This window comes from Apodemus sylvaticus, chromosome 8, assembly GCF_947179515.1.
Source record: "Apodemus sylvaticus chromosome 8, mApoSyl1.1, whole genome shotgun sequence".
In the NCBI taxonomy this organism is placed as follows: domain Eukaryota; kingdom Metazoa; phylum Chordata; class Mammalia; order Rodentia; family Muridae; genus Apodemus; species Apodemus sylvaticus.
Window position 1 is genome coordinate 47,959,262 of NC_067479.1, and position 26,259 is coordinate 47,985,520.

At 38.8% G+C, this 26,259-nt stretch overlaps 1 protein-coding gene across 5 annotated transcripts in view; it reads left to right on the forward strand.

Moving 5' to 3' along the window:
* Positions 1–26,259, forward strand: part of Naa16 (N-alpha-acetyltransferase 16, NatA auxiliary subunit) — a 61,150-nt gene that overhangs the window by 25,328 nt on the left and 9,563 nt on the right. For 2 of the 5 annotated variants that reach the window (XM_052190857.1, XM_052190858.1), the window contains exons 10-15: positions 4,915–4,987; positions 10,261–10,430; positions 10,730–10,882; positions 16,199–16,327; positions 24,019–24,232; positions 25,857–26,050. In XM_052190857.1, the coding sequence (XP_052046817.1) occupies positions 4,915–4,987; positions 10,261–10,430; positions 10,730–10,882; positions 16,199–16,327; positions 24,019–24,232; positions 25,857–26,050 (933 nt within the window). Of the gene's footprint in view, positions 1–4,914; positions 4,988–10,260; positions 10,431–10,729; positions 10,883–14,120; positions 14,204–16,198; positions 16,328–16,862; positions 17,005–24,018; positions 24,233–25,856; positions 26,051–26,259 lie in introns of those variants that run through there. The other 3 variants (XR_007979222.1, XM_052190859.1, XM_052190860.1) reach the window with 3 other exon arrangements.

The window sequence follows — 26,259 nt, forward strand, 5'->3', positions numbered from 1 at the left end:
TTGATAAGTGAGCTAGTTTACTGGGAAACACCCTGTCTAAAGGTAATAAGGCAGAGTGACAGAGGAAAATACCAGATGTCTTGTTCTGGCTCTATTCATGTACACCTTCACACTCAGGTACACATACCACACACAACATACACCTCGCACACAAAGTAAGCTTTTAGTATATAACAAATGGATGGGCTGATTTTTACTATTACATTTTACCTGCTTGATATGGAAATAGTGAAATGAAGTGGGTTCCTATGAGAAAAACTTAAATTTTAAATTATTTCTGTGTGTGTAAAGTATGAGTACGGGTGTGCACATGCCAGGACACCCTGGTGAAAGTCAAAGGACAGCTCTAGGAGTTGATTGTCTTTTTATCATGGGTTCAAGGGGTTGAACTTGGGACATTGAGCTTGTGAGGCAAGTCCAGACCCACTGAGCTGTTTTGCCAGTCCCAAATTGTCATTTTTGATAAAAAATTTTCTGGTGCAGTCTCAACTATGTGATTCTGGCTGTCCTGAAACTCACTGTGTAGACCAGATTGACCCTGAACTCAAGGAGGTCTGCCTCCGCCTCCGGAGTGCTGAGATTAAAGGCCTGTTCACTATATCTAAATTGTTAGTTGTACTTAAGTTATTTAAAATTGGTTCAGAAAGTGTGCTTTAGTCCAGAACCTTATGGTAAATCCTATTTAAAATCCGTGTTGGGGGTTGGAAAGATGGTTCAGCAGGTTAGTGGCTATTGCCAACAAGCCTAATAACCTGAGTTAGGTTCCTGGGATACACATGATAGAATAAGAGGAGACTCTTGGAGGCTTCCCAGATAACCTCCACGTGTGCTATGATCTTGGCTGGGGAAGGGAATACCAGCATGCATATACACACAAAGAAAGTAAATATGAAAAAAAATTAAATCTATGCTAGCTACAGTGGTTAGCCAATCAGTAGATGGCACTGTAAGTTAATTGAAAACAAAAATAATTGTCACATTCTTAAAACAATTTGAACACTAAATTTCTAAGCCTGAAAGATATTTTAAGTTGCAAGTATTCTAAGAAAGATTGGTGGGATGGTTATGCCTCCTCTCCCATTACAGGGGCATTTAGATCACAGGCACATGCTATGCAGCCCAGCTTTTGTGAGAGCTCTAGGATTAGTAGGGTTTGCCTACCGAGCCGTCTCAGCTTACCTTCTGCCTTTCACAGCTGATTGGTATTTTGGTTTTATATTTTGTCAATGTTGAGAATACTGTTCTACGTAAATATAAAGGACAAAATGACAGAAGTATATTCATGGCTTTTCAGAAATATTTGGAAATTTTGTCCTAATCTCAAACCAAAATTCATTGAATTCTTTTTTTAAGATTTATTTTTATGTGTATGGGTGCTTTGCCTGAATGTATATCTGTGAAACACATGCATACATGGTTCTCAAAGAGGCCAGAAGAGAACATCAGATCCCTGAAACTGGAGTCAGAGGATTGTGAGCTACCTGAGCCAATGCTTGGAACTGAACTCTGGTCTTTTGAAAAAGCAGCCAGTGCTCTTTACTCCCGAGTCATCTCTCTCGCCCCCGTTGAATGTTTGTTTGTTTGTTTTTTTTTTTTTTTTAAATTTTTAGTGAAACTCATGTTAGTAACTTACATATGCATACATGGTTCTCAAAGAGGCCAGAAGAGAACATCAGATCCCTGAAACTGGAGTCAGAGGATTGTGAGCTACCTGAGCCAATGCTTGGAACTGAACTCTGGTCTTTTGAAAAAGCAGCCAGTGCTCTTTACTCCCGAGTCATCTCTCTCGCCCCGTTGAATGTTTGTTTTTTTAATTTTTAGTGAAACTCATGTTAGTAACTTACATAGCAATTTAAGAATTATTCTTATAATAGAATCCAAAGACATAACTAATATTTGATCCTTAGAGGCTGAGGAATGATGGTAAAATATTGAATGACTTTTTGCAATTAAGTCATAATGTTGCTATAAGAACAGGAATGATGGTAGGAAAAATATTGAATGACTTTTTGCAGTTAAGTCATAATGTTGCTATAAGAACAGACATTTTTGTGTATAAAAATGTGTAATCCATAGCATAGTTGTCTTAGTTTGAGCAAAGGTGTTTCAGGCAGCGTGTGTTGCCGTGGTGTGCTGTGGTGTGCTGTGGTGTGGTGTGATAGTTAGCAGTGCAAAGTGTTTCTGTTGCACGGCGAGAGATGCCCAGCATTCACTGGTGTCTGGGCTCTTTGATTTGGATCATTGCACATTCAGCAACCTTTAAACATTACCACCTTGAGTCTTCCACATTTGTGGCCCTGGAGGCTACAATCCACAGTTTAGTAAGTGTTAGAGCAGTAGACTATACTCTTCTTCTCTGGTTTTTGTTTTGTTTGTTTATTTTTGTTTTCTTCTTCTTTTTCGAGACAGGGTTTCTCTGTATAGCCCTGGCTGTCCTGGAACTCACTCTGTAGACCAGGCTGGCCTTGAACTCAGAAATTTGCCTGCCTCTGCCTCCCAAGTGCTGGGATTAAAGGCGTGCGCCACTACTGCCCTGTGATTCTCCTGTTTCAGTAGCTGCTGCATCTTTCTGTATTCATCTGTATTCAGTACCTATTATATCAGCCTACCGTCCCTCACTCCTCTGGACCTCTAGTGAAAATAATTCTGTTCCCATGAAGTCAGCTTTTTGGATTTCACATCAGAGACACACCTCTTGTCTTCCAAGACATGAACTTACTGTGTAGTCTATGTGGGTCTCAAGCTTACCACCCTCCTGAGCGCCTAGATTGGGTTTGCACATGCACACATACTCCCCAGCCTCAAATAGTAGTTCAGTGGACATATTGCCACTTGCTTGTAATCCCAGCAGTTAGAAGGATGTGAAAGGAAAGATTGCTTTGACTTTGAGGGCAGGGCTATGTAGGAATTCCAGACCCGCCAGTCCTATATACCTAGACTCTATTAAAATCAACCCAAAACAAAGTTATTTAAACTAAACACTCATTAGCTTTAAAGGATCATTTTAGCCAGTTTCTACTAATGCCACATTTTCATTAGATATGCTTGACTGTATTCTTTTGTTTGTTTTTATTTCATTTTATTTTATGTGCTAGATGTTTTGCTTTCATGCATGTATGTGTACTATGTGTATGTAGTGCTCTCAGCAGCCTGAAAAAGGGAACCAGATCCCCTGGAACTAGAGTTATGGACAGTTGTATAGTAAGCCTGAGAAGTGTTTTATTTTCGTTTCCCTCCACCCCTTTGCAATAAAGGGTTGGGCAGTGATGTGATTCATGGCTCCATGGATGCTATTCTGTGACTTTGTGTGGTACCGGTTAATTGGATTCAAAATGAAGACAATTAAATTATTCTGTCTTAGCAGAATGCATGTAGACAGTTCCTTCTACATGCTGTAGCTACCAAAACCTGCTCTGGACTTTATGATGCATGGTCTATTCTTCACTGGCAGGGAATGTGGGAATGGTACAGTTATACAATTCAGCTCATGAAAGAGGCATGGGGAAAGAAAATGAATTTAATTGTTTTAAAAATCAAAATATTTTAATGTTCCAATTTTCATAAAATAGTAAGCTGTTTTAGACCTTGCTTTAGCAGTATTTAGATAAGGAAATTAGAAGAAAAGACCTCTAATTGTATTATGCACAGATTCTACTTTCTGCTCTGAGTTAACAATAGTAAACAAAATAATAGAGTCATTAAAAAATATGTTTTGTTTGTATATGAAGTTTGTACATGGTCCTGAGTTTGTGCCCCTGTGCATGCAGGTGCATGAGTTGTGTGTGTACATGTGTTTTCCTCAGTTAGTCTCCATTTTATTTTTTGAGACAGGGACTCTAGTTGAGCCTAGAGCTCACTGATTTGACTAAGCTGCTGGCCAGTGAGTTCCGGGGTCCGCCTGTCTCCACCCCATCAGCTTGGTGGCACAGCTGCAAGCTGTGTGGCTATTGCCAGCTTGTGTGAGAGTGCTGCAGTGAACTCAGCTCTTCATGCTTAAATGGGACAAACTCTCTGACTGACTGAGCTGTCATTTTTAATGTGTAAACTTTTAAACTTTGGATCATTTCACTTTTTTATAAGTAGTGACATTTTGTAAAATCTAAACATTTTTATAGTGGTTTCTAAGCTTACAGACCAAAACAGGGAAACAAAGACAATTATCATGCAAGTGTGGTAATTTGTTCTTAAGAATGTCAGGATTCTGGAATTGGGAACCTAGTTCACTGGTGGATGCTTTGAAAACCCTGGGTTCATTTTGATCCTCAGTTCTGGTATTGGGGCAAGGGAAATGGCACCAAAGCCAAACAAACTAAAAAATTCCTCAGGCTTTTTCTTGACTTGAGAATTTACGGAGGTGTTTTTGCTTTTTTCTTTCTAAAACCATTAATACAGACAGCAATGCATTTTTTTTCTCAGTCTTCTAAATGTTCTGATTGGGAGATTGGAGAAAATAGTATTTTAATTCCTATAGTTTAGTTAACTTATGTTTTTGGAATGTGTTGTTTTAGGGCTGTAGAAATGGTTTAGTGATTAAGAATACTTGACGTTCATTCTAAGGACCTGAGTTTGGTTCCCAGCATACATGTCATACAGTTCAAAAGAAGCACAGATTCTACTTCTTGTTCCTTACTGGGGTTAACAATAGTAAACAAAATATAGTTTAAAAATATGCTTTGTTTGTATATGTCTTGTTTGTACATGTTCCTGTGAGTTTGCCTTAAGTCCAGTTTCAGGGGATTGGGTGCCCTCCTTCAGTCTTTCGAAGCATCTGCATACAGATGTCTTACACACAAACTGACACACACATATCAGTAAAAGTAAAATGCAAGTTGTTGTTCCAGTCACATCAGTCCACAAGTAAAAATGCCTTCAGTGAAGCGATTTTAAATTTTAAAAAATATGTTTCTTTAACAGGTTTCAATAATCCAGGAACTTGTTACTAATTATGAAGCTTCTCTTAAAATGAATGGCTTTTTTAGCCCTTATGGTAAGTTTAACCTAGACTAAATTAGAATTTTATTGCTCATTTCAATCTAATTTTAATCACAGAAATACTATTTTACATTTATTATGTGTGTGCTACATAAATGACTAATTCAATGGTTTTGAATTAGTAAATGAAAGTATTTTTAGTGTTATTTCATTTAAAATTTTCATAATCTTTTTGGCTGGGAGTTAGCCTTGGTTAACAAGGAAAACAGACTTAAGAGGTTGAATGGCTTGTCCAATATTTAGTTGAATTAGAACCCTTTTCACTGAATCCTTAAATTCTCTACTTTTCTATTTTATTAATTGTAATCATCTCTGATTTGGCTCTTTGACTCTCTGTGGAGACATGTAAAGGAAGACAATTTGATTTAGAGAATCCTATAGAAGGCATAAAGTATGGGATAATTTCTTTAGGTTCTTCATGTGTCATTTTCAAATTGCACTTGGAGTTTGGAGTTTTTTGTTTCTTAATTTCTGAATTAAAAAATATGAATGTTTTACCTGCATGCATGGTGCTCCATGGAGGCCAGAAGAGAGAGCATTAGATCCTTTGAAACTGGAGTTTAAGACAGTTGTGAGCTGCCATGCGGATGCTGGGACTTGAACCTGGGTTCTCTGGAAGAGCAGCAAGTTCTCTAAACTGCTGAGCTATTTCTCCTAACTCCACACCATCACCTTAAAGTATTTTAAGGCAACGTCCAAACATTATTTTACCTGTAAAGACCTTAATATGCATCTTTGTTTAAAACACACAAAATTAACCTCATATGCAATACCTGTCCACATATATATTTTTATCCCGCTGTCCAAAATTGGTGTTTAATTGGTTTATTTTAATCTACTTTAATTGGTTTACCTTAATCTAGTTAAGACCCATGGTTTGTATTTGATGGGTTTTGTGTACTTTTAATATATTGTATGATCTCTCTTTCCTTTAAGATAAAATGCCTTTTGTTGAAACTCATTTGTTTTGAGATCCAAGAAAGAATCTCATGGATTTGACTGATTTCTTTCTCTTGGCATCATTGTGTGTTTCACTGTCATTTCTTTCCTTTTTTTTTTTTTTAAAGATTTGTTTATTTATTATATGTAAGTACACTGTAGTTGTCTTCAGACACCACAGAAGAGGGCATCTGATCTCATTACAGATGGTTGTGAGCCACCATATGATTGCTGGAATTTGAACTCAGGACCTTCAGTAGAGCAGTCAGTGCTCTTAACCTCTGAGCAATCTCTCCAGCTCACTGTCATTTCTATTTCATGTAACATTGGTAGTGAGATTAATAGATTTCAGTTGTTTGAATATTTCACAGATGGTGCCTTGTGTTTGAGGTTGTATCATATCAGAAGGCTTGAGGCATTCTGGCTATCTCTGATGCTTGGTTTCTTATCAGGCTGATGTTCCTGTTATAAAGTTCCTCTGACCTAAGGCTTTAGGCAATCATTGAAGATTCCTTATTTCATTCTTACTCCCCATCTATTAGCTGGGCAGGCCAGGTCGTCAGTTGAACCCAGGGCCTTATCTATGCTAGACAAGTGTTATGCCACTGACTTATAACCCCAGTTCTGAATTTATTTTAAGAAACCTTCCTTTATATACTTTGGTCTCCTGAATTAGATAGCATATGTGGAAGAAAAATATTTGATTTTTTTTGTTCTTATTTGCATTTTTCCTGCATTTCCTGAAAATTTGCATTTTTCTATTGCCATGACAAAACACCATGACCAAGGCAACTAACTTTTAAAACAATAAAAAAAAAAACCAACAAACACTTAATATGGGTTTATGGATGGGTTTATGATTCTAGAGGATTATAATCCATGACCATTAAGACAGCGAACATGGTAACAGGCAGGCAGACAGCCAGACAGGCAGACAGGCATGCAGGCAGACAGGCATGCAGGCAGACAGGCAGACAGGCATGGTGCTGGAGTAGTAGCTGAGAGCACTAGGCAGAGAGAACTGCCTGGGAATGTCATGGGCTTTGAAACCTCTAAGCCAGGTTCTCTAACAAGGTTGGTCACACCTCCTGATTCTTTCAAATAGTTTTAGCAACTGATGCTCAAGCATTCAAATATATGAGTGTATTGGGGCCCATTTTCATTCAAACCACCACAGCTTTCTAATTTATGTTTCAGTGTGTTTGCATTATTGTCTTGTCATTTGATTAGTTGCCTACATATGCTAGGAGATCTTCTGTTGAGATAATACAGCAAATTCGCTCTGCTTCACTGTAGACATATCTGCCATTCTGCAGGCCATTTTGATTGTTTCTTAGTACAGTATAGGGAACAGAATAGAGCTCAAATAACATATGTTCTGTGGCTGCTTTTGTTAGCTGACTTTGGCCTATGTGCCCTAATCTTGGATTTCTGGCATATCCGATTTTTATTTTTTTAATCTCATGGGGTATATTCTTTGAGTCATATTCTTTTTGTTTTGTTTTTGTTTTTCAAGACAGGGTTTCTTTGTGTAGTCCTGGCTGTCCTGGAACTCACTCTGTAGACCAGGCTGGCCTCGAATTCAGAAATCCACCTGCCTCTGCCTCCCAAGTGCTGGGATTACAGGTATGCACCACCACGCCCGGCTGAGTCATATTCTTCACTTCACCATATTCTTCACCAGAGCCAGGATGCTCTAGCTGTGTTAAAGCTTCTACTGCGTGTCTTAGTTAGGGTTGCATCTGTGAACAGACACCGTGACCAAGGCAACTTTTTTTTTTTTCATCAAAACAGACATGTTGATCAATGGAATTTATTTGAAGGGCCAGAAATAAACCCACCACCTCCTAGGGGCACTTGATTTTTGACAAAGAAGCCAAAAGTCCATAATGGAAAATATAGCATCTTCAACAGATGGTGCTGATCTACGTTGATGTGTGCATGTAAAAGAATGTGAATAGAGCCATATTTGTTAGTCAGTACAAGCTCAAGACCATGTAGATCAAAGGTCTCAACATAAAACTGGATACAATAAATCTAATAGATGAGAAAATGGGGGAAAGCTTTGAACACCCTACTACAGGAGAGTTTCTGGAACAGAACACTGATAGCTCAAGCAGTAGAACAATTAATAAATGGGACCTCATGAAACTAAAAAGCTTCCATGAGGCAAAGGCACTGTCAAAATGACAATATAGCAGCCTACAGAATGGAAAAAGATCTTCACCAAACCCCCATCCCACAGAGGGCTAATATCTAAAATAGACAGATCTTAAAATATTCAACAAATTGAATAATCCAATAAAAAATTGTATATAAAGCTAAACAGAGAAGGATGTAACAACAGATTTGCATCATGGGAGTTTTCTTTTAATTTTGAGACATTACTCTACATAATATATTTACTGACTTCCAGAGGCTTCTACATGTATGGGTACACATCATGTGTACTGAATGCATAGACATTCATTTAAACATACAGTTTATTGCATGCACATGAATAACGAGGAAGAAGAAATGAGATGAGAATTCAGGTTATCTCTTCTGCTTCCTTTTCCACTAGTCAAATTCTTTTCTGTAGAGGGGCTTTTGCATTCTCAATAAGATAGTAATAATGTTCATATTACTAACCATTTGTCCCAAGGCCAGTTTCTTTTTCTATTGTCCAAAACCCAGCATCTTTATGGAAAAAATTTTTTTACTGTTCATGAACCACTTCCAAATTCTCATTGGTAACAATTCTGTGAAATCATGCAGTACTCCAAAATTAAAAGGGGATTTTTTGCTTAAAAACACCTTGAAGATTTTTTTAACTGTTCATTTGTTGTTATGACCAAGCTGAACATATATAAGAATATAAAACGAATGTTTATCCTCTGGAAAACAACTAAATGGTAACTGCAAGAAGCACCTGCCAATGCAAAATGAGATATGCAAATAGGAATAGTGTCTCATGACTTTCACTACAGTCTCTTGGGAAACTTTGTAATGTACAGTACCCGTGGAACGGAGTAATTCTAGACTGTGTGCAACATCAAAGCAGCTTGACTCTGTGTAATGACTTTCTTACCCAGTGCCACAGTCAGTGTGAAGAACAGCACCTTAGAGGAAACCCTAATGTCATGTAAAAGATAAAACAGGTGAACTTCAGGCTTCAAGGAAATATTATTGGGTAATTTATCAAAACTTTTTGCATAGTTCCATAAATCTGATACAGTTTTTTTTTTTTTAACACCTAGTATATCTCATGCTTTGGAATATTTTCAGCAAAGTACTTTGACTTCTGACCTACAGCTGGAAAACTTCATAATCTCTAAACTTTATATACCATACCCACTTACTACAGGATCTCAATGCCTAGAGGTCAGAATCAACCTGAGCATGGGAGATAACAGTTGCTAGAGCCCTGACCCTGTAGAGCCCTGACCCTGTAGAGCCCTGACCCTGTGGATCTAGAGCTCCAGGAGGACTATGGGCATTCATGACAGAATCCCTCTGTTCTGTGTGCCTCCTACCATACCTCACTGACCACTCTCACCTTGGATGGTCAAGATCCTGAAACCCTTACATACAATTCCTAAGTGACCAAGGCAACTTTTAAAAGGACATTTAATTGGGGCTGGCTTACAGGTTCAGAGGTTCAGTCTATTATCGTCAAGGTGGGAGCATGGCAGTGTCCAGGCAGACATGGTATAGGAGGAGCTGAGAGTTCATCTGAAGGCTGCTAGAAGACTGGCTTCTAGGGTGTTAAAGCCCACACCACAGCGACACACCTACTCCAGCAAGACCACACTTCCTAATAGTGCCACTTACTGGGCCAAGCCTATTCAGACCATCACACTATGCTAATTGAGACAGCGAGACACTCTTGTGGTAACCCTTGTAAACTTGGAACGCATTCCCCTGCTTCTGTTATATGTGTGCTAGGAGCACAGATTTTGCACATGTGGGCTGTGTGTAATATGGCAGTTCTTGCTTCTGAAGTCATGCAGTGGTAGGAAGATAGTTTTCTCCAAGTTCCTTTTTTTGATTCTTTTTCTGGTTCACTGCATTTTCCTTTCAGCCAGAATTAGATAGATTGATTTTTCTCTAGTACTGTTTATTTGGAAGTAGTTAGGGGTTAGAAGTCTCTTAAACTACGATTTTATTTCTCTGCATGGCTGTCACCTTTGAATTTGATGTCACAGAGTCATACCTGTTTCTGTTGAGACTGATCATTTTTGCTAAACTTTTGCTCTTAATAATAGCAATGGATTTCATTCTGAATTGTGGAGAGAAAACTTTACTTAGCATTCTTCCTATAACAATTTAATATTTGTTTGATTGCAGAGAATGGGGAGAAGGAACCCCCAACAACTCTAGTCTGGGTCCAGTATTTCCTAGCACAGCATTTTGATAAACTTGGACAGTATTTTTTGGCTTTGGAATATATTAATGCTGTGATTGCTAGTACTCCAACTCTAATAGAATTATTCTACATGAAAGCAAAAATTTACAAGGTAAGTTTTTAATCTTGATTTTTGAATAGTTGGAATTGGGTCATTTTCAAAAAGACTTGAAGTAACAGTAACTCCTAGGATTCTCTGGCAGTTTTTTCTATAGTCTAATAATCCTAAAGAATTCTTTATTGTGTAATCAATGTTAGCCATTTGGTTCAGTTCTTAGTTTTTAGTTAATTATGTCAAACTGACAAAATCATGTCAAACTTTGAACCATTTTTATACATTGCTTTCCATTTCCATGACACTCCTTTTCTCTTGCTCATAAATGTTTTTTCCTAATGCTTCCTCTCCTGCAGCATATGGGTAATCTCAAAGAAGCTGCACAGTGGATGGATGAAGCACAGTCTTTGGACACCGCTGATAGATTCATCAATTCCAAATGTGCCAAATACATGCTTCGAGCAAATATGATAAAAGAAGCAGAGGAAATGTGCTCCAGGTTCACAAGGGTAGGGAATAACATCTAAGTATGGAATCGCCTGAGTTAGGAAAGTTGAACTTCTCTGATAAGTTTGTTGTTAAATTCATAAGAATGCCTATTTGTTAATCTGTGTTCTAACTATGGTTTCTTACCGTGATGTGCTTGTGTGTGCTCCTGGCTACAAAATTCAGTCTGTGCCTAGGTATGGTGGTGCATACCTTTAATCCCAGCATGCAGGAGGAAGAAGCAGGCTGATCTTTGTGAATTCAAGGCCAGGCTGGTTTTCATAGTGAGATCCATAGTGAGATGACACCATGCCTTAAAGTAAATAAACTTTAAAAATTTAGTTTATATCTCAAGTATGTTTTCTTTATAATGTATGATTTCTCTTTAATTTTCTATTAAGTCATCTTCAAATTGCTCAGATTTCTTTGTATTTTCTGTTACAGTATTAACTTTAAGTTGTCTAATAGTTTGGCTAAATATTTGTCCTATATTTTTCTCCTTTATCATCTATCCCTCTGTTATTCTTTTAAAAGTAAAGATGAAATTGCAAAGATAGTCATTTGTGTTGAAAAATATTAAATGACATCCATAGCTTACAGTGCACACACACCAGTTTCAGATGGACTAGAGAGCTAAGTATAGGAAACAAACTCTCCAGATATTTGGAAGGATTCAGCAGAAGTCTGTTTAGGATATAGAATGTTCTTTATGCTTGAAGGGGAAGAAGCACTCTTTATTTTCCAAAGGAGCAAGACGGCATAGATAAGGGGAGAAAAATTTTTTCATTCTTTCTAGGGTTTTGTCTTAGGATTTATATTGCTGTGAAGAAACCACGACCATGGCAGCTGTTATTAAGGACAGCATTTAATCGGGGCTGGCTTACAGTTCAGAGGTTTGCTACATTGTCATCATGTGGGAAGCTTGGTAGGACACAGGCAGACATGCTGCTGGAGTTTTGTACCCCAATCAGCAGACAGCAGGAAGAGAGAGTGATGCTAGTCCTGGCTTGAGCATCAGAGTCCTCAAAAGCTCAGCCCCAGTCACATATACTTTTTCCAATTAGGCCACATTTCCTAATAGTAACATTTGCTGTGAACTTATAGGGGCCATTTTCATTCAACCACCGCTTTTTTCTATTTATATTTATTTGTATGTCGTTAATACACTGTTTTCCTACCTTTCTGCACTTTAGTGATCATCTTTTTTAGTTATTTAACTCTTCGAGACAGACTCAAGTAGCCCAGGCTGGTCTACATCAGTGTGTAGGAATGATAATCTTGAACTGATCCTCCTGTCTCTACCTTCTGAGTGCTAGGGCTGCCAAATTTGTCCCAACATGCCCAGTTTTCTGTGGTGCTGTGGGTTGAACTCAGGGCTTCATTTATAGTATGGGAACACTCTACCAACTGAGCTACAGCATTTTCAGTTCTACTAATTAAATTTTTATTGGCATATGATAGTAATGTGCATTAATGGGATGCAGTGGTTATTTACATGAACATGTATAACATGAACTGATCAAATTCAGTCACCCTAGAAGTGTTTCAAATAAAGTGTGAATAGCATTGATATATTTGACTGTATTATAATTTAAGTATGTGTTTAACAAAATAGTCTTATATAAGTTAGAATTAGACAATGTATCCAGCCTATGATGATGACAAAATCTTTGGCAAGAACTTTGGGGCTGGAGAGATGGCTCAGTGGTTAAGTCTATGAGTTACTCTTCATGAGGACCTAAGTTTTGATTTCTAACACCCGTGCTAGATGACTCAACTTCTTGGATGCCTCTGATCTCAGATAACCATATACCCATGATTAAAACTAAAATAAATCTTTAAAAGGAAAAAAAAAGAAATCCTAAGAATTCACTGAAGTAAATGTCTAATACACACTAAATGAGACATTGATCCCTAGTAGGGAAACCATATTTACAAGTTAAAGATCTGAGTTTTCAGTTAAGACTTTGAGATGAACAGTCTGCATCTCAAAGATAGACATTATATAGTAAGAAGAAGGCTCAATGCTGGATGACAAAAAGGTACTACTGTGTCCTGTGGTGCTGGGGCATCGCTGGAGCAAACCCCTCCCCCTGCCATGCACATATACATGCTGAAATGTTAACTAGATTCTAATTGTGTTTTGATAATTAGGAAAACTCTTATAATTGAGACTCTGCAAGAATAGCATTGCTTACTATCAAATAATACTTCTACTTGGAAAAATGCTCTAGAAATATAAACGTAAAAAAGAAAAAAGTCACAAGACACTGAAAGGAAGGGCAGAGGAAAGGAGTAATTCACAGAAGTGGAGAATGGAATAACTAAAACTTGTCTTCTTTAGTAATCAGCAAAGTATGATTAAAGTGCTAATAAGCATTTTTGTACTCATAAAAACAGACTGAATTTTAAAATCTGACATGACTAATTATTGGCAGGTGATTTGGTGATTTTTACACACACACACACACACACACACTAATGTGTTCTCTCTTTTTCACTCTCAACTTTTATTGAAGAAAACTTGTTGATTGCTATAAAAATAACCTTTTTCTTTCCTCCTTTTAGATGCATTGCCCTGATATACAATATTTGCAGTAGTCCTAACAATTTATTTACTCATAAAGGGAAATAGAAAAATAGCTTTAATGCTTCTGAGTACTAAGCTAAGTGCTTTATATACATGATTTCATTTAATCAACAGTTTTGTATATCATCAGCTACATGATACAATTAAAATGTTTAGAAGTCAAATACTTCCCTGGCCAAACTACCTTGCTAGTTGTCATTTGGAGCCAATACTTTGCATTGGAAGTCTTTAATTCTAAGCCCATGTTTTCTTGTTTTTTGTTTGTTTGTTTTTTGTGCTAAATGGAAGTCAAAATAATTTTATTTATTTATTTATTTATTTATTTATTTATTTATTTAATATTGCAAATGATTTCCCCTTTTCTGGGTCCCCACTCCCCGCAAGTCCCATAAGCCCTCTTCTGTCCCCCTATTCTTCCCTCTACCCCTTCTCACTTCCCTGTTCTGGAATTCCCCTATACTCTTTGAAGTCAAAATTATGTAACCATAGTGGAAGCTCTAGTAAGTAGTGTGTCTGAAGCTGAGATGTCATAGACTCAATAGCATATACAAAGTGGTACACGCAGTATTGGGAGAGGGTTATTGATGGATAGTAGGGGAAAAATGAATCAGAAAAGTAGTAATATTGCTTATGTTCACATAGCACATACTCAGGTGTCTGATGTTTTACAGAATAGTAACTGAAGCTTGGAGAGAATACTCAGATGGCCCTTGGTCATACTGTGGTTCTCCACTCCGTCATCACAGGTGCCAAGGTGAGAAGAGACTAAAACAAAGAGGCATGAAAATCATTAGGCTTTTAGAGAAAGACACTGTCTGGAAGGTGGAAGTAGGGATTAGAATTACACAAATGTGGGTGCTCGTGGCCAAACATTGGACTGAGCACTGGGACCCCAATGGGGGAGTTAGGGCAAGGACTGAAGGAGGAGCTGAAGGGGTTTGCAACCCCATAGGAAGAACAACAGTATCAACCAATCAGAGCTCCCAGGGTCTAAACCACCAACCAAAGAGTTCACATGGAGGGACCCATGGCTCCAGCTGGTTATGTAGCAGAGGATGGCCTTGCCGGGCATCACTGGGAGGGGAGCCCTTGGTCCTGTGGGCCTGATGACCCAGGGTAGGGAAATGCTAGGGCACTGAGGCAGGAATGGGTAGATGGGTGGAGGAGCACCCTCATAGGGGCAATGGGGAGAAGGGAAAGGGGGTTTGTGGAGGAAAAACTGGGAAGGGTGATAACATTTGAAATGTAAAAAAATAATATAACCAATAAAAAATTAATTTATAAAATTTAAATTAAATTTCAGTCCAGCAATTTAAGCTGACAGCTAACATGTAGCTTCAGGGGCATAGGAGATCGAGAAACAGGTCAGTCTGAGTGAGTGAGTGAGTGAGTGAGTGAGTGAGTGAGTGAGTGAGTGAGTGCGTGACATCTCCCATCTACAGATCGTTCACAGTGTAGAATTACAGGGAATCACATGTGCTTATTCAGTAGTTCTGTATGGTAACGTTTTTACGATGACATAGTTTTTTGTGAAGATTGAGTCAGAAAATGGAAAATACACATAGCTGTAAAGGAGAACGAAGATACATCTTTTTAAATCTGGAGATAATAAATTTTTAGACTTTAGACTTTTTTTGAGACAGGCTCTTGCTGTATAAGCTCATGGTGGCCTTACACTGACGTGCTTTTGTCTTTACCTCCTAAGCAGAGGGACGTTTAATGAATTCCAAGAATTGAATTGATAATGGAGAGTGGGCTAAAGGGACCAAAGACTGAAAACATTTATGAAAATGTTTTCATAAATATACTTTGGTTATCTTTCTTGAAATCACACAAATGTTTAAAATAAATATATTCCAACCAGTGGCAAAAATATAATGCCCTACATTGAAGTTAAGAACATATATATATGTTCTTATACTTACCTTTAAGCCTGAACTAACAAATATTTGGAACAATTCCAGGTATCTCTCTTTCTGTCTCAGGCTGATTTTGAACTCAAAATCCTCCTGCCCAGGTGCTGGGCTGATAAGCATGCACCACCATGCCCAGTGTTGCTTAGTTTTAATAACACGTGGCAGAGGAGAGCTGGAGAAGTAAGACTTGTTCTAACCAACAGGTGCATGAGCAGAGAGGTAGCTGCCCACAGGAGGGAGGTGGGGACTGAACCGTGCTGAGAAGGGTGACGATAGCCTTAGATCTTTGCAATAGTGATCTTGAATCAGCAAGAAAGTGTTAAATAGCAGAAAGACAGAGAGGGTTAAAAGAAGATGCTATTGTTTTAAAATAGTTAAAATAAGAGCTTTGATGCTTAGAAATAGTCTTAGTCATCTGGAGCCCGTTCTGTTAAACTAGCGAGCGTGCCAGTGGAGCAGGGCTGCAGAGATGGCTCAGCGAGGAAGGTGCGTGCCACCAGGACCCGCAGGTAGATCTCTAAGACCCAAAGGGGAAAAGCATTGCCTTCCTCAAATTGTGCTCTGACTTCCAAAAGTGCCTTGTATGTATGTATACACACATACAAAATAGATTAATAAATCGTTGAAAATATCACAAGCTTCAATGTTACTTATGCTCATTGCATATATTGGTGTAATACTTGTGGTCAGAGTTGGAAAAGAAAAGGTCAGGATTTTTCTTGTCAGGATTTGAACCCAAGGCTTTAAACTTAAATGTACATTTTTTTTAAAAATGTGATTTGGGGAGTGGTTTTTTGCTTGCTGCTTTGTGTTTATGCACGTTTCTGTTTCAGGAAGGAGCATCTGCCACGGAGAACCTAACTGAAATGCAGTGCATGTGGTTTGAGACGGAGTGCATTTCTGCCTATCAGCGCCTGGGGCGGTATGGGGATGCCTTGAAGAAGTGCCACCAAGTAGAAAGGGTGAGTCGTGAGGGCGTGGGCTCCGCTGCCATCTGTCAGGGACAAGAAAAGCAGGGCACCTCTGCACTGGATCGTCTGCCTCTGCTGACTGACAGCTTCATTTGAAAACAGGTCTTTATATTTAGTATTGTGAGTAATGTGGAGTAAATAATTACTTTTTTGATGCTTTTGACTTCTGAAGAGAAAAACAAAACAATTTAGTAAAAGCAGTTTGTGCTATCACTGATATACATTCACGGTTTCTCGTCCCTGATCCGGCCATTACTTAACTTTTCATCAGCAGCCTAAGAGGACACAGAGCTGGTGGCAGCCTCTTTCCCCTAAGTGTCAGGATCTGGTCCACAGTCAGCCTCTCTCCAGTTCGTCTTCCCAGGATGTTTGTTTTCCCGTTCAATACCCTGTATGTGGATTGGCCAGTTCACAGGCTTATTTTATTACTTGCTTTTAGAATTGTGTGTGTGATATGCCTTAGCGAGGGCACTTTTCTTTTCCTTTGTGTGAATTTTTGTTTTCCTGTTCTTTGTCATCTCTGAAGCACTCTCCTTCTACATGGACCACAGGAGGAAAGGAGCCGCAAATGCACCCCTGAGGCAGTCCTCAGCAGCCCTCAGTTGTGGGGCACTCGGCACCACTCTTCCCCTGCTGACGCAGTATAAAACCACAGGCGTCGTAGTCAGGTGAGCCTGATGTCTGCACCGTGCAGTCACTGTGGCCTTCTTCCCATGTGGGACTCCTGAGCTTACCCAGAGGACGGCTCTGTCTTAGGGGGTGGCTTTCCATGGGAAGTGGAACTAGGATTATACTAGAACCTTTATAGAAATCACCAAAGTTTGCTTTGTTTTTTGTTTTTGTTTTTCTTGCCCTTTGTATATCTAGGGGAAAGACTTCGCATTTTCCCTTTGAGGATTATAAGCCTCTTGGATTATATGTTAAATATCCAAACATTGTAGTTTAAATCAGGTACCTATTTCTGTGGTGAAATTGTAGGACAGAATTAGGACTGGTGGTGCAGGCCGAACTCGGGAGGATCATAAGTTTGAAGCTAGCCTGAGTTGCAAATGGTTTTCAACGGCAACCTAGGTGACATAGTGAGATGTTGTCATAACAAAAAAGGGACAGGAGATGGATTGGTGTATAAATTGCTTGTTGTACAAGCCTGTTGACTTGAATATAGATCCCTGGGATCCCTGACACCTGAACATGGTGGTGTGTGTCAGAAACCCCTGTGGTGAGTTGGGAAGTGGATAGGAAGTGGAGACTGGAAAGTCCTGTGGAACTTGTGGGGCCAGCTAGCCTGGACAGACAGCAAAAGAGACACAGAAAGCAAGAGAGACACAGACAGCAAGAGAGACACAGACAGCAAGAGAGACACTGACAGCAAGAGAGAGCCTTAAAAAAAAGGCCTAGGGGCTGGAGAGATGTGACCGGTGTTTGATGCCCAGCGCCACATGGTGCTTTCTTCCTATCTAAGTCTAGGGTATCTGGTGCCATCTTCTGACCTTCATGAACACCACACATGCACATGCTGCACAGGCATACATGCAGGCAAAACACACACACATAAAATACATAAAGGGGAATGAACCAGCAAAACAAAAGGAAGTGGAATGTGAGAACACAGGTTACCCTCTGATTTCCACATATGTGCCATGGTACATACATGCCATCATATACAAATGTGAATACAAACAATAACACAAAGACGAGCAGAAGCTAGCAGGGGAAAATACTGACTATTAGTACTTTGTGTCAGTGCTCCCTAGAGTCTGCCAGTTAAAAAGCCTCCTGCTTGTTAAGGACATTTCATGTGCCCATTGTCAATGGGATGTGGCTCTTTTGTTTTGTTTTGGTTTGGTTTTTTTGAGACAGGGTTTCTCTGTGTAGCCCTGGCTGTTCTGGAACTCACTCTGTAGACCAGGCTGGCCTCAAACTCAGAAATCCGCCTGCCTCTGCCTCCCAAGTGCTGGGATTAAAGTTGTGTGCCACCACTGCCCGGCTGGGATGTTGCTCTTTACTGAGCATTTACAGATTAGTACTTTGAACAAGGATGCAACTAGAGACATATTTATTTTTCTGTAGAAGTTTAATTTAAATGTTCGTAGGCTTGTTATAGTTGGAACCTTTGTGACTTAAGTCCCATTCTTCTTAATATTAATTCCTGTGTTGCTTTATGATATTCAGTATTTCATATATTGCCAAATTATGTTGAATATATCTTCTGTAACTGTGTCATTAAGTTTATAGTGACTTTCGCTGGGTAACATGAATAAAATTCTTAAATAACTTCTAGTTCAAAAAATAATTTAATTGATTTCTTTAATAATTAATTAAAGTATATTTGAAGGAAAAGGTTATGTTAATTACCAGAGATTAAAATGTAGAAATCAATACCTTCTGGTCATGTGGCATAATTATTTTTATTTAAAAATATAACTATCTTTATTCAGAGTTTGCTATTGGATTTCACTCTGTGAAAAATCTGAAACATAAGAAAAGTGCCACTTCTCATGTCACTTGTGATGATTATTTTAATATTAAAAATAAAAATGCTTAACTCATGAATAACATGCATATTCTACATATATCTAGAAATGTGTTTAGTTTAATAAGTCCATTAAATACTTAATGACAGATTTCTAATAAAATTAATAATTACTAATGTCATTGGAAAAGACTTAAGAGTATAAATTTCAGGCTGGTGTGCTGGGGAGATGGCTTAGTGGTTAAGGTACCTGTTGTACATGCATAAGGTCTGAGTTCAAATATCCAGCACGGACACAGGAACAAACAAACAGCAAAACCAGGCATAGAGGCACACATCCGAGAGGATGAGGCAGACAGACCCCTGGGGCTTCCTAGCTAGGTAGTCTAGCCGAAAGTGAGCTCCAGCGACGACAGTGAGTGACCTTGTCTCAACAACCCAGTGGGGGGACAGTTGAGGAAGCTCCTCCCTTTAATATTTCTACATGAACCCCCAGAGAAAAGTACACACACACACACACAGGGGGGACAGTTGAGGAAGCTCCTCCCTTTAATATCTCTACATGAACCCCCAGAGAAAAGTACACACACACACACACAGCACTTGCCTTGCTAGTGTAAGGTCGTGAGTTTGGATCCTCTGAATCCATGGGGAAAGTATGGTAGAATGATGTGCTCCTATAATCCCAGCAGTGATGGAATGGGTTGCAGAGACAGGTGGATCTCTGGAAGCTACTGGATCTGTTAGCCTGACCAACATGACAGATTTCTGGCCAGTGAGAAACACTGAGTCAAAGGCACCTGAAAACAGACATCTGTGCATCTTCAAGAATGCCCATATGCCCACATGTGCACAAGTATAAATTCAAAGATGATTTTCTTTTTTTTGAGACAGGGTTTCACTATGCATGTTTTCCTAACTTTCATGTAGACCATGTTAGCCTCATACTCAGATATCTCACTGCCTCTGCCTCTTGAGTGCTGAGATTTAAGGCATGCACCACCACACCCATCTTTCAAACATGATATATAACTACTTCATAAGTTAATTTATACCTAGCTTCTTATATTTTAATAAGGAAATTAATACCGATCGCAAATAAAATTTTGCATTTTATCTTTTAAATAGAAGTTAAGCTAAGAATAAGGGACAAGTATTTGTGCTTTAACAATTTCAATCAAGGACTCTCTCATTAAAAGCAGTTTTGGCTTTCACATACTGTTTTGACTTCTTAGAAATTGGAGTTGAAATTTTAGCATTCTGGAATGGTCCATAGTACCTTTTCTGTCTTCATTTTGGCCCTCTCAGTGGATTTTATGATTATATGTAAAGGTCATGTGGCCCAGTCCAATCTGATGCTTAAGTTTTTTAAAAAACAAAACAGCTGTTTTGTGTTTAAATATTGACTGGGATCTCTTTTTAGTGTGCTGGCTTATAATTGGGTCAGGGCAATATATATTGCATATAATATTATATTATTTCTTACTGTTTATTTACTCTAGGATTTCTGGCTGAATAAGACATACATCTTTTTTAAGTTTTCACAGGCTTTATAATCACAAATTCTTTACAACAAAAGGATTTTTCTTTCTGTCTATCTACCTATCTGTCTATCTATATCTATATCTAACTATCCATCTATCTGCCTATTCATCCATCCAATCCTATCTATACACACACATCCATCCATCCATTCATCCATCCATCTACCCACCCACCAAACAACACCCATTGTCTTAGTCAGGGTTTCTATTCCTGCACACACATCATGACCAAGAAGCAAGTTGGGGAGGAAAGGGTTTATTGAGCTTACACTTCCATGTTGCAGTTCATCACTAAAGGAAGTCAGGACTGGAACTCAAGCAGGTCAGGAAGCAGGAGCTGATGCAGAGGCCATGGAGGGTTGTTTCTTACTGGCTTGCTTCCCCTGGCTTGCTTAAGCTGCTCTCTTATAGAACCCAAGAATACCAGCCCAAAGGTGGTACCACCCACAAGGGGCCCTCCCCCCTTGATCATTAATTGAGAAAATGCCCCACAGTTGGATCTAATGGAGGCACTTCCCCAACTGAAGCTCCTTTCTCTGTGATAACTCCAGCCTGTGTCAAGTTGACACACAAAACCAGCCAGTACACCCACCCACCCACCCACCCACCCATCCATCCATCCATCCATCCATCCATCCATCAGCCAGCCAGCCAGCCAGCCAATCATCCATCCAATCTATCCTATCCACACATCCATCCTTTCATTCATCCACCCACCCAACAACACCCATCCATCCATCCATTCATCCATCTATCTATCCACCCATCCACCCACCCACCCATTCATCCATCTATCCACCCATCCATCCTCCTCTTTGCGCAGTACATCCTGACTGCGGTTTCCCCTCCCTCCACTCCTCCCAGTCATGCCGCCTCCCCATTTCACAATTTTTTTCCTTTTTTTTTTTTATTCGATATATTTTTTATTTACATTTCAAATGATATCCCCCTTTTCTGGCTCCCCAGTCCCCAAAAGTCCCATAAGCCCCCTTCCCTTCCCCTGTTCTCCCACCTACCCCTTCCCACTTCTGTTCTGGTTTTGTCTTATACTGCTACACTGAGTCTTTCCAGAACAAGGGGCCACTCCTACGTTCTTCTTGTACCTCATTTGATGTGTGGATTATGTTTTGGGTATTCCAGTTTTCTAGGCTAATATCCACTTATTAGTGAGTGCATACCATGATTGATCTTTTGAGACTGGGTTACTTCACTTAGTATGATGTTCTCTAGCTCCATCCATTTGCCTAAGAATTTCATGAATTCATTGTTTCTAATGGCTGAATTATACTCCATTGTGTATATATACCACATTTTTTTGCGTCCATTCTTCTGTTGAGGGATACCTGGGTTCTTTCCAGCTTCTGGCTATTATAAATAGGGCTGCTATGAACATAGTGGAGCACGTATCCTTATTACATGCTGGGGAATCCTCTGGGTATATGCCCAGGAGCATTTCACAATTTTTAAGAGCAGACACTTTGTTGTTTACTCTGTTGAAAGTCTTAATTGTCTCAGTCAAGGATTCAGAAACATAACAGACAGGGGAGGGCTGGAAGAGGGCATCACCCAGTCCCTGAATCAAGTCAGAGTCTGAAGTTCTGATGGCGCTTTCCTAAGTCCTTGTCAACTAGTCTTACATCAAGCTCATCTTTTTCTGTTTTTTGTTTTGTTGAGAGAGGGTCTTGCTATGTACTCAGTGCTAGCTTCAAAGTTTTTGGTCAAGCCTAATTTTGACCATCTGCCAACAGTGGCTGCCAGGCAAGGGGAGAAAGGGGTTAAGATTATTTATTTAGTTGCTTATGTAGTATTCTGTAGTACCCCTGTTTATTCCAAAGCAAAATATCAACAAACCATAGCTGTAGTAGTCTACTTTTTCTGATTTTATCTAGCTTCTAAAGATGTTTTTAAACAATCAAAAGCTATATAGAGTAAGTAAACACCCAGGTTTGCCTGTGGTTGAGTGGTTCCAAGACACAGTGTATTCACTGGAAAAATTGGGAAGATTTCTGGTAAACCGGGCTAAGCTGGTCACCCAGGTTATGGATGACATCAACTGGAGAGAGGCAGCCTGTGGGCTGTTACTGACAGAGAGGTGGGTTAAGTGGTTGTGGGTTCAGATTCCTTCTGAATGTGACTTAAAATCCATGTCACTGACATTACTAGAAATATCTTTTGAAGCTTGTCATCCCTCCCTCATGTGTTTCTCAACTTGAATAATGTTGTTCAGTCCCTTAGATGTTTTCATCTTACCGTGTTCCATTGATATAGCCTTGCTCTTTCCCTTAGCCAACTGTGTTGGATTTCAGTGTGTTACTCTCATGTCAACCTGGTCTACATTAAGAAGAAGCACTAACACCATTAGGAAGTATGTTAGCCTTTGATTTTTAAAAAAATAAATTGATGTCATTACTTACTAATTTATTTCTGAAAATTTAATTTTCAAATATATCATTAAAACATGATTTTCTAATAAGTGAACTAATATGAAACATTTGTTTTTTCCTGTTACTCATCCACTGTTACACTTTTATTCTTTTTAGAATTCTTTTCTTAAACTCTTAGGTATTTAGTGTGATTCTGTATATATAGCATGTTTCTAATTACCAAGATAACTAAAAGTATCAAGTGGCCAGGAATAATTGCTATAATGTGTCCTCTACAAAGTTACTAGCCCACCTCAGCACCCCGCCTCTGAGGGACTGTGGAGTACTTCATTTTCTATATGAGTAGAGTGGGGAAGCAGGGGTACAAATACATGTAGGGGTCAAAACTAAACCATGAAATTGTTTTGTGTACATATTGGAGGTGGATTTTCTTCTTTTCATAAAAGCAGTTATTGCTTAAGCTTTGGGGTTGGGGCAGTGAGTCATTTAGAAATCAGATGAAAGTGTTGAACTTACTTCTTAGGAAGAAGTTACTATTTTTGTTATTACAAAGACTTAAGATACAAGAATATTGAATATGCATACGTTAATGGGAACGTCTTCACTAAGAAAAAGTTATAATGCTGTCTTTGTAATAGCACTTTACTAATGAGAATAAACTTTAAAATGTGTTGCTTGATCAGTAACCTTAAGAAACTGCTATATAGATTTATTCCTAGCTTAGATTAAATAATTAAGGCACTAGAAATCAAAGACGTGTGCCTGATAAGCTCCTTCCTTCCAGTTGGTAGGTACTGTGTTATGTGTTACACTCTGCAGGAAGGAGGCTTAAAGATGGTGAGTCTTGCCCTCACAAGAGCACAGGGAGGAGTAGATGAGGCAGGTTTGTAAACATTTAGTGTGAACCTGCATGCAGTTAGTTTCAGGGTTGTGTTTAGCTCTGACTTGCTGTTTTTTATTGGAGTACGAGGTAAACTATATTAACAATCAATTTTGAGGGTTAAAACATAACCTGATACTTCTCTTGTGAACATAGAGTATCATCACAAATTACAATGTCAGGAGGTAGGGTGGATTATAGAAGAGCCTGTTAAGTTGAGATCAGGTGTGTCCAGAGTTTTGCAGCTGTAAAAAATGACACTGTAAGTTGGATGCAACCAGGTGAAACTGACTGTATTGTTCTGGAGACTTTCATAGTGTTTCTTTCTTATATAGTTTTCTTTTAAAAGGTAAAGTTATTGATATAAATGTAAGGGATAATCTTGTGGTTTTGTTTTTAAGCATTTTCTTGAGATAACCGATGATCAGTTTGACTTCCATACATACTGCATGAGAAAGATGACCCTCCGTGCTTATGTTGACCTCTTGAGATTAGAAGACACTCTCAGAAGACATACTTTTTATTTCAAGGCTGCTAGATCAGCTATCGAAATATATTTGAAATTACATGATAACCCTTTAACCAATGACAGCAAACAACAAGACATAGATTCAGGTAATGAAAAGATTTGAAAAGAATACTAAACTTAAGAATATTATCAGATATTAATGTATTACATAGAAAAGTGTATCAACACATGTTTAAGGAGATAAAAATGTTATCTACCCTGATCAATCATATACTGTATACTAGATCAAATTGTCTTGCCTCACTCCAAACGTTTGTATAACTAAAATAACAAAGACATGTTGTCAAATGCATGTGAAGACAGTATTGGCTAATTGATACTTTAGGGGAAAGCCAGAGATCCTTCAAATAAAGAGGGGGCTGATGTTCTTTGGCTGATATATCTCCATCCACCGAGTGAGTGGGCTTACATGTGTCCTCCTTCCCCCGTCTTTGCCCAGCTGCCCTCAATTCTTGATGTTTCTGCCTGAGCCTCCATATAGGTATGTACCACAGCATCAAATCAAGCACTGACTCTTTTGGCTTTGTTTTTAATAACATCAGTTTAGAAAGAGTATAAATGTCTGTGTGCTACTTTATTTTCAATAAATGGTAATTGAAGAAAAGGCTTTTGAGGGCTGGTGAGACAACTCAGCAGATAAGCTCTTGCCGCACAGGCCTCATGATCTGAGTTTGACTCCTGGAACCCCGGTAAAGAAGAAAACCAATTCCATTCTCCTGACCTTCATACATGCAGAAGGGGGTGCACCTCAGTCTCAGCCTCCTCTCTAACACTCCCACAAACACACTAATAAATGTTAATTAGAATATTTAATTTTATAATTACATATAATTAAATACATTTTTGTATAATTAAATGATTACATAATTTTAAAGCTTCAGGTACCTCAGAAAAAATACATGTTCTTACAGATTCTGTATGTGCTTTACTGAAAGTAAGATGGCCCTTATTGCTTGTCAGTCACTGGAGTCCCAGTGTCCACACAGAAGCCTATAGTGGTAGACAGAAACTTCAGGTTTCATTACATACATTCTCTCACCCCTGGAACATTCCAAGAGCATAGTTGGTACTTGTTTTGCAACTTGAAACTGAGGGGGGGGGGGGATAAAGTGATTTGCCTGTTATCTATTGTGTGGGTGACTCTATTTGTTTCCTTATTGTCATAAATTATGCTGGCAAAGGCAGCTAATGGGTAAAGGGCTTATTTTAACTCACAATTCCAGGGAATAATAATAGCAGGGGAAGACCAAGGCAGCAGGAACTTAAAACAACAGGTCATAGCCAGTCAAGAGCAAGGGGTGAATGCATACACAGCTCACAGCTCTTTCTTCTCTTTGATCAGTGTGGGATCCAGACCCAGGGAAGAGGGCCACTGACTTCCCACCTCACTTCACATCACTAAGACAGTCTCCCACAGACACTCCCACAGCCAGGCTAATCTACACAGTCTTGTGATTGTTGGCTGTTTCAAGCTGACACATAACGTTAAGAGGCAGGGCTTAATTGAAATTTTACTTATTAATGCAACTAACATTTACTGACTGCCTTTTGTGTGTCATGGTTTAGCTAGTCACAAGCATAGTTTCTAAAACCTTTTACATAGTTACCTCCCATTTTCTCTCAAAAGAAAGCTATAGTAATAGTGTATATTATTAAAAAGACACAAAATGAAAAGTGACAGTCACGTTTTGCACATTTGCATGTTTATAGGAAACCTGTCAGCCAAAGAACTGAAGAAAATGCTTAGCAAGCAAAGAAGAGCTCAGAAAAAGGCTAAGGAGGAAGAAGAGAGAAAGCACGCAGAAAGGGAACGGCAACAGAAGAATCAGAAGAAAAAAAGAGAAGACGACGAAGAAGTTACCAGTGGTCATAAGGAAGAACTTATTCCTGAAAAACTAGAGAGGGTGAGTTGAGGCTACAACTTTTTTTTTAATGGTAAAATTTATACTATTTGATTCTGTTCTGGCCGTAATATATTTAAATGCTTTAATAAAAAAGAAGCTACTTGGAATATTTCAAGTCATATAAGAGCACTGTGGTGCCGGGCTCTATATGCAATGGGCTATACAAAAATCTGGCTAATGCTAATTACATATAGAAATATTATAGGTCA